The sequence below is a fragment of the Gadus chalcogrammus genome, chromosome 5, assembly GCF_026213295.1.
Source record: "Gadus chalcogrammus isolate NIFS_2021 chromosome 5, NIFS_Gcha_1.0, whole genome shotgun sequence".
Lineage (NCBI taxonomy): Eukaryota > Metazoa > Chordata > Actinopteri > Gadiformes > Gadidae > Gadus > Gadus chalcogrammus.
Window position 1 is genome coordinate 10,368,576 of NC_079416.1, and position 8,652 is coordinate 10,377,227.

At 41.3% G+C, this 8,652-nt stretch overlaps 1 protein-coding gene across 1 annotated transcript; it reads left to right on the forward strand.

Annotated features, from left to right (window-relative positions):
• The first annotated feature begins 1,694 nt into the window (after positions 1 to 1,694).
• On the forward strand, positions 1,695 to 8,197 carry syf2 (SYF2 pre-mRNA-splicing factor). Its single transcript, XM_056591143.1, has 7 exons — positions 1,695 to 1,786; positions 2,072 to 2,170; positions 2,379 to 2,504; positions 3,797 to 3,914; positions 4,613 to 4,703; positions 5,527 to 5,625; positions 6,795 to 8,197. The coding sequence occupies exons 1-7, from the start codon at positions 1,769 to 1,771 to the stop codon at positions 6,958 to 6,960; spliced, it is 717 nt and encodes a 238-aa protein (XP_056447118.1). The 5' UTR covers positions 1,695 to 1,768; the 3' UTR covers positions 6,961 to 8,197.
• The last annotated feature ends 455 nt before the right edge of the window (positions 8,198 to 8,652 follow it).

Here is an 8,652-nt window from a genome sequence, read left to right on the forward strand (position 1 = left end):
GGAAGACATTTTAGTGGCACTGTGAGGTACTGTGCTGTATTTATAAATATGCCCCAATAGTATAATTTCTGCAGCTATAATGTTTCCCCATTTCATGCTTGATTTGCCTGGCTGGAAAGGTTAATACTAAGACGTGGCAGTTCAGCGTTCCTGGGTGGCCCATGCAAGTATCACAAGTGTCTAGCTGCTTTAACGCTCAATATCTCTTAAATAGCAATGGCAGTCTTTCAAGCCCTCACATATTGAGGTGTGTGTAGCCAAGAAATGTATTTCAATTCTACATATATTTTTTAATCAAACTTTTCTCAACCAAGTTTCTTGCCATGGCTAAACTTTAACTTAAAAATGCAAGTGTCACAAACTGTTTTACAATTTCCAAATTATAGGTATCTGTAATCTCTTGAATCCTTTTTCCTATACTATTCTATTATCTGAGGAGGAAAAATATGATCAAGGATGATGAAAGATTGAATTAGGCGGAAATTAAAAATAGAGTAGGCTTGAAATAATGCTGATGCATGAGAATTGAGAAATCTTGATAATCTGAGTATTCCGGTTATATTGTATTTGTTTAAAGGGAATGATACTGCAAAGATGTTATCAGTTAGCACATGCGAATACTTTTAGTCAATAAAGGATGTGATGTTGACACATGCAAAGAGATTAACCGCTTCCGAGTAAAAACAAAGACACAGGCACTGACAGATGGATCTGCTATTCGTGCTGCAGGATTTTAAGTTGGCATTAGACGCATTGGATTGCTATAATGATCCTGCCATATGCACTCAACCAGTGTCATATTTGTTTTACTATTTTTACTATTACATGGGTATCAACAGGTTTTGTCTTCCATATTTTTATGAATAGTCCATGGATCTTGCAAGAGCATGTCACTGCCTGTTCCTTTGTGATGTGTTCCCATCTGGGTTCCAGTGAAAATGCAACACTCCATTAACATTGCCTGTGATCTAGAGGAAGCTTTAATCTATGACTGTAAACTATATTTAATTACATCCTGCAAGGAAGCTCTATTAGTGTAGCACAATCAGACAGGAGCAAATCCATTTGGCTCGTCAAACATTCTCCGATGGCTGTGAATTGTTTTTCTTCTTTTAATCAGATTTCCTCATCACAGGCACAGAAAGGCCCTGTTATGTTCGGTCATAATGTGACATGATGTATATTGTTTTAAATCGGTCCAAAACAGAATACATTATCATCTGGTATGAGCATCACTGCAGCGGAAACATAGCAACTGAGAACAAGGCAATCAAAAAAATTGCCTTTGTGACATGCTGATGAATTTAGGCATGTCCTTTTATGCTTTTTACTCTGAAACCTCAAGTCATATTCAATGTAGCTATCTGTCGGTGTGCATAAAACCTCTTTCCACTTATGACCTGGCCTATCTTTCCGTGATTAAAATATTCAAAAGGGAGACGAAATGGTCGGGTTTAATTATAATAGAATAGTTATGCAATGACATTATAATGAAAAACATGATGCCAGGCATTAACTTTCGCCATGATGAACGATTTTGCATGGTAGAGATGACACAATTCAGTGAAATAGAAAACTCTGAGATGGTAAATTGGTTTGTGGTTTAAATCATTGGCTGTATATGTTGTTTTTTTGTAATTGCATAAGCAGGCTATGCAGGTTGAACAAAGAATAGGATGGTCGACGGAAAGGATTGTTTGTGAATAATACGTACTTTCCGGTATACATGTATCAACTTCCGGGCTTTTAGTGTAGTTGTTAAGAAACAATGGCGGCCATCACAGAGGTTTGTACTTCACTTCTCTAATATTGAGACAGACGAAGTAACTATTGACTATTACATTTAGTAGGTCCCAAGGATATGCATATAACTACAATGTTAGCAGACATATGGTTGTTGAGAATCCTTTGTGTCGTGTGTCGCGCATGTTTTTGGTTTCAATCGCGTGCTGTAATGCTAAGCTAACCTGTAGCGCCTAACGTTACTTCTTGAGGTGCCACAAGCTTGGGGAACTGCACAACTGTACAGTTTATTTGATGCTTTGGTAATTAACACAGTCGTCCATTGTAGGAATGTGTTCCGGGTGCAGAAGAGGAGACAAGCGACAGTCTGGCGTCGGAGAAGAGAGAAGCGAGACTCCGGAAATTTCGGGAGCTACATTTCAAAAGGGTTTGTTATGATTCTCAATTGTACCGAATACATTAGTATGATATATTTTAAATACATGAGAATCCAGCGCAAAATGATGTAGATTATCCTGAGTATATGACACTTGTGACACACTATGTGTCATCGCGTTGTCAACATTGCGCATGCACCCTTGTCTTTATTTTCCTGTCTGCACTGCAGTCACCTGTGAATACGTTTCCTTTGATAGAATGAGGCCAGGAAGCTTAACCACCAGGAGGTTGTGGAGGAGGACAAGAGGCTGAAGCTACCAGCCAACTGGGAGGCGAAGAAAGCACGGATAGAATGGGAGCTTGCAGAGGATAAAAAGAAAAAGGTATTCATTCATTGTGCTGTAGTCTAATAAGTATATTACCTTTTGTTGAATCAAATTAGGTTGTGTGATGTCCTCGTTGCTACAGTACAACCAGGGTTTCAAATTTGGAGAAAGATGGGAAATACATAATTCTCACAATGTACTAATTTCTATTTTGTTATCGGATGCTGTTAAACCATTTATCTATTTAATTATGTGATATAATTTAAATATCAATTAAAAATTGCGTTCTTAACTCTGTACTTGATGGTCATTACATTGAAATGTATGGAAATGTTAAGGATGTTATCGGACTAGAGCTAGTTTTTCCTTTCTCACAGACGTTTCAAAGTACTAGAATAAGTTGATGTCATAATTTGTCACACATCATCACATGTGTCTTTGCATATAGATCATATAGAATTATTGACCAGCCCACCGACACTTTCCAGCCCTTGATATCCGACAGCCATCCTCTTGAATTTGTTGTGAAATTAAAAGTGTGGCGTGCTGCCCTAAGCAGGGAGCCTATGTGTACACCGGTATATAGTGTACAAAAGACCATACAACGATACCATTAAACATTTATAATGATCATACAAAAGGAGTGTGGTAGTGGAGAGATGTAGAAATCGTCACCTCATACTTTACCTCATAAACCCTGTAAAACGGATTGCATATCTATATCGAGAATATTGTATCATAACAAACCACAGTTGCTTTGGTCAAGTAAAGGAATTTACTGAATAACCATCAATGTGCTGTGACGCTGATCAAAATATCTTGGTTATGGCCAAAGGGTAAATACCTCTCCACAACTCGCAGAGATGTCAGGGAAACAAATCATTCACATGCTCTCTTACCTCTTGAAGCACATCTTTAATTTCACCTGAAACGCCCACCAGATCTAAATCTCGTAGCAAGAAGAGCACAGAATACAACTCACCCATAAACTATATGTTTCCATGAGAGTCTCATCATGTGGAAGATGTTTGGCTTGAGTTTATATACGTTTGGTCTGAGTTTATGAAAAGGTTAGCTATAGTTTGCAATTGTAGTGTATTGTACTCCAAATGCCCTACCTCTAGTATTGACAATGTATATGTTTATTGATTCAAGCCAAAATCTTCCAGTAAACCATATCTTTTGCTTTCTACACATAGGCTCAAAATAGTGGGTGGCAAAATCTACAAAAAACGATCACTGTTTTCCTAAACAGGCATCCCTGATGTGGGTTAAAATATTTATGAGCATGCAATATGTCTTTTCGTGGCTTGATTCCTAGAGTTTCCCCTCTCCTACGCGTGTGACAGGAATGTGCTGACAAGGGGGAGGACTACCACCGGGTGAAGCTGCTGGAGATAGGTGCGGACGATGCCGAGCGCTGGGAGAAGAAGAAGAAGAAGAAGAACCCTGACCCCGGTTTCTCAGGTGGGCCTCCAGCTCTCGTAGTAACCATAGGATACCAACACGAGATCCGCCGCTCTTGTGTTGGTTGTTCAGTGCGTTGTGGTTGTCCTCGAACTGACTGGGCTGAATGCATGGATAGTGGGATACATTTGTGCACTATTTGCTGCTAATCACGTTAAATCTGATACAACCCATGTCTAACTTCTCTAGCTTTTTACGGTTGAAATTAAGTGTTTCGTTCCAAGCTCTAAAATCAAAGACGAGGAGATTCGAGTCTGGTCTTACAGTAATAAAGTTTAACGTTACACATACCTGACACTGACAGGCATCCTCGTAATGAAAATAATACTTACAGCCTCTCTGGCATTCTTTGGCATGGTAAGACTTAAGGCAGCACAGAGGGGAACGGGCATAACTTCAGAGATGAAAGGAAGTGATACTGCATACGTGTTGTCTACACAAAAAATGAATAAACATCAGAGGTTTGGACCGCAGTTAATACTGCGCTCCAACAAAAAAAAGATGTTTGCATTACATGCATTTACCTAATATATGAACATTTGTCCTAGTATTGGATAATCTCTCACTCGACATGCCTCTTTGGTTCTTTCTGACCTGTCTCCTTGCCCCGTGTTCCCGTAATCAAAGCCTCCCCCTCAACACGCCCATCCCGTTGGTTTTACTTCTAATGGAGTCCTGTGGTTCTCCTGCCCTCACAGGTTATGCTGAGGCTCAGCTGCGGCAGTACCAGAGACTCACCAAGCAGATCAAGCCCGACATGGAGTCCTACGAGAGGCAGCGAGAGGAGTGGTGCGTAAAGGCAGCGGGATAACCCAGAAACACCAGAGGGATGTTTCTCTGCCTGCGACACCCCAGCCACGTAGACATAAGATAGCCACTCTGGCCTCCGGCGCTGGGAGATTCGTGCCATTCCCTACTCGGGAGATGCTCATAAAAATGATCTACGCAGTCATATCTGTTATCTATTAGCAATTTTACCATACAACCTTTAACGTCGCAAAATGACCTTTGTGTATTTGTTTGGCATAATCGTCACTGCGCCTGCCCATCACATGTTCACAAAGCGGCCACTATGCGCTGAGCAGCCGGGGCCCTGCCCCTGGGCCCGCGCTGACATAGTTCCACACTCCCAGAGTCCCCTCTTGATCTCCTAAGTGTTAATGGCAATTGTGCCTACAGGAAGGGGCATAGTTAAAGCAATGGCAGACTTGTTCTTATCCCCAGGGATGTTTGATTATTTTTCTCTAAAATTGTCATCAAACGAGAATCATCAGTTGAGCATCCCCATGGCAACAAGTGATAGACCCGAAACCAGGGTTGGCAGTTATAGGCGCACTGTAGCGTTAATGGATTGATCGCCTGATCGCCGGATGGTTGGACTTGTATTAAGTATATTGGGAAAAATCTTGCCCGGCAATTAAATAGGTTCCTAGTATGGAAAGAACCTGAAATGTCATCCTTATGAAACTGATCTTGCACGCAAATCTTTTCATAGCCGCAGGGATTTCCTCTGAACAATATTTAACAACTCAAAAATACTGTAACTAATGTAATCAAGCCGTTCACAGAGAGATGGGTGCGTGGCTCTAATTCCTTGAATGACTCTTTCCAGCGGTAAGGACTTCCACCCCACATCCAACACCCTGATCCATGGCACCCATGTCCCTTCCTCAGAGGGCATCGACCGCATGGTGGAGGATGTGGAAAAACAGTAAGGAAACCTAATTTGAATCAATCATCTGCTTAATGGAGTCCTTTGATAAGGCCTGTGAAGCCCTCGCCAGAGTGTGTGTGTCTTTGTGTGTGTCTGTCTTCTTCTGTGTGTTTGTGTGAGCTCTTGGTATTCTTAGGCCTATCATTGTCATCTTGATGAAGCTGATAAATGGTTGATTATCATAGTGAGCCAGGGGTGGTAAAATAGGTTTTAGTTTTTCCTCTCTGTTCCTCCAACTACACTGCTTTATGAGGCGCACAGTGGGGATTCATATTCTTCCCGAAAAGGTGAACAATAATAAGTTACATTTATATAGCGCCTTTCTCAAACCCAAGGTCGATTGATGTGACAGGTTTCTCATCTGATGCATTTACCTACGAAGCAAGATATGGTGCAAGTACCACTGATGGTAATTCTTACATCTAAATTGGCATAAGGAAGAGGAGGGTTTTGTCTTCGGTCTAACTACCCACAGAGATTTGAGCTATGACTTCCAGTGTTGCCAGTGACTACTCGCGTTTGTTATCGCCAAACATAACACAGTGGCTGATACAAATTGAGGTCTTCTATGAAGATGGATTCTCATCCATTTACTAAGCTTGGTCTTACTTGACGGGTCCTACTTTCTCAATATGAGACGGTGACCGTTAAGCGACTGTGAGAGTCACTGTGGGGGATTAGACACGGCTTCCCGGGTATGACGCACAATGCCACTTTGAAGCCACAGCGAATCAACACTGGGGCTCCTGTGTTAACAGGAAGGAGTGAGTTTGGAGAAGAGGGCCGAGAGAGAAAGAGTGGGAGGGACAATGTTTAGGGTTTTCTTTGTTGCCGTTGGCATATCGAAAAGCGCAGTCTGTTGTGAATTATGGGCACCATGTTCCAACCTGACCAAAGGGTGGATTATGGTTCCACGTCAACGCAACGCAAGGGGGTTTACTGACCCCTTGCGTCCACCACAAGGGCCTGACGTTTGCCTCCCAAGAATTGTAAGCTTGCGTCGAAGCGACGCAGCAGCAAGGGCTGTGATGGTGCGCTCACTAAAACCCGACTCAGAACCCAAACAGGTTTACAACTGCGTCGAAGCGTCCGCGTGGTCATTGCGTTGCGTCCACCACGTGGAACCATAATCAGAGCTTTAAGCCTCTGTCCTTTGCCATCCCCAGGATCGAGAAGCGGGCCAAGTACAGCCGGCGCAGGGCGTACAACGACGACGCCGACATCGACTACATCAACGAGAGGAACGCCAAGTTCAACAAGAAGGCGGAGCGCTTCTACGGCAAATACACCGCCGAGATCAAGCAGAACCTGGAGAGAGGAACCGCCGTCTAAGCGTCTCCCTGATGGACCCCTTAACCAATGCCCTCCGCCTTTCATACGGAGGCTTTTTACCATCCGATTGTTTGTTGATGTTACCAGTACAGTGTACATAGAATCAACATGCGTGATATACAATACAAAATTCTGTTTAGAATATTGTTTGGCCATTTGATGTTTCTTACTTTACAGGCTTATGTCGTCATTTTTTGTGCAATGGAAATTATCCTTCCAGCATTGATTTGAGGCTTGACCACACCTGATATTTTCTCAGTCTGCGTTTCATTTTGAAATAAACATTTACAAAAAAGGAATGGTCTCTGGACGGAACTTCATGCTCTGCGATAGCCTCATGTGATCTCAAACCATATCGAAAGGTGGTTATCGTTTTAAGCATGAATTAAATGTACACGCCTCGAGGCCATGAGCAACCTTTTCCAGAACATCCTCTTAAGTGTACCCAGATAAAGCGCAACGGCTAGGCACTTGAATGTGTACATTATGACTGCATGGCAGCCATCATGCCCCAAGCTGGAACATCAGCACCAGGGGCTTGTGACCCGAAAATATGCCTTGCCTTGCTTTCCCGTTCCTTAACCCTTGGTCCCTCAAATACGGTGTCGTAGCACCCTCTACTGGTCAGAAGGAATTGGGCAGTTTCAGACGAATATGGTTAGTGGTGGGGATTATGGGCTTTTGGAAGTATTTTGTGGAAAAGGTTTCCATTCAACATGGCCTGATAAATATATCGTCGGGAAAAATGATTCTGAATATGTGTGTGCGTTCGTTATACCTGGCATATGGTATGCCGGGATACATGCTTTTTTCCCTCCTGATATAATGGGGCATGGCTTCACAGGCCTTACATACTCTTTGAAGTAGGAGTCAACAGTTGTTATAAAGATACGTTTCAGGAAGAATGCTTAATATTCATATATTATCTAAATTATCTGAGGATGATGGCTATACTTCTGCCTCGGCATTAATAAAATATTGTCTCCTAACAGAACTTATTTTTTTATTTTATGGAAAACCGTTGTTTCACATGAGCAGCTATAGGAGGCCTCTCCCTGTGTTCCTTTGCCTGTAGGCTAACGTATTAACGTCTTTAGTCTTTTGAAGTTCATCATCTTTGCAGATCTGTCAACTGTCACGCATTGAGCGTGAGGCTCAAGGGCAATATGTACAGATATATATAATGAAATAAAGATCTAATCAAATTGTTTACTACAAATTCTGGTTCAACATGTCTCCAGATACCTCTGCTGATCAAGCGTTTATACTGTATCGTTTTAAAATAATTAGATGTTAATATTCATCTAATTATTTAAAAACGATACAGTATAACGATGAATATAACATGTTATACTCATCTCGAATATATTACTATAAAGCCGGATATTAAAAATTCATGAACAAATAAAACATTTTTTGTTCAACATTTTTTATTTTATTTTTAATAACTTGTTGGAAATGTACGAATTTGAATACTTTAAATTATTCTTTGTAAATGTGTTAATTCACGTGCTAAGTCGTTGGCCTTTAATGTCAAACATTAAATCTGACCTTCTGTTCTAAGTGTCTTGTGGTGTAAGAAATGCTGCTTAATCAAATGGAGACCCTGGTTCAAGTCCTGCTTATGTTGGTTATTTTTTAAACATACTCATTGGGTTAATATAATTACCAATATTTACATCTATTTTCTGC

What these genes read in the sequence shown, in the direction of transcription:
- syf2 (XM_056591143.1), top strand. An exon ending in GGGAGCTACATTTCAAAAGG is followed by an intron (nt 2,171 to 2,378) that starts GTTTGTTATGAT and finishes TTCCTTTGATAG; the next exon opens with AATGAGGCCAGGAAGCTTAA. An exon ending in GTGGAGGATGTGGAAAAACA is followed by an intron (nt 5,626 to 6,794) that starts GTAAGGAAACCT and finishes TGCCATCCCCAG; the next exon opens with GATCGAGAAGCGGGCCAAGT.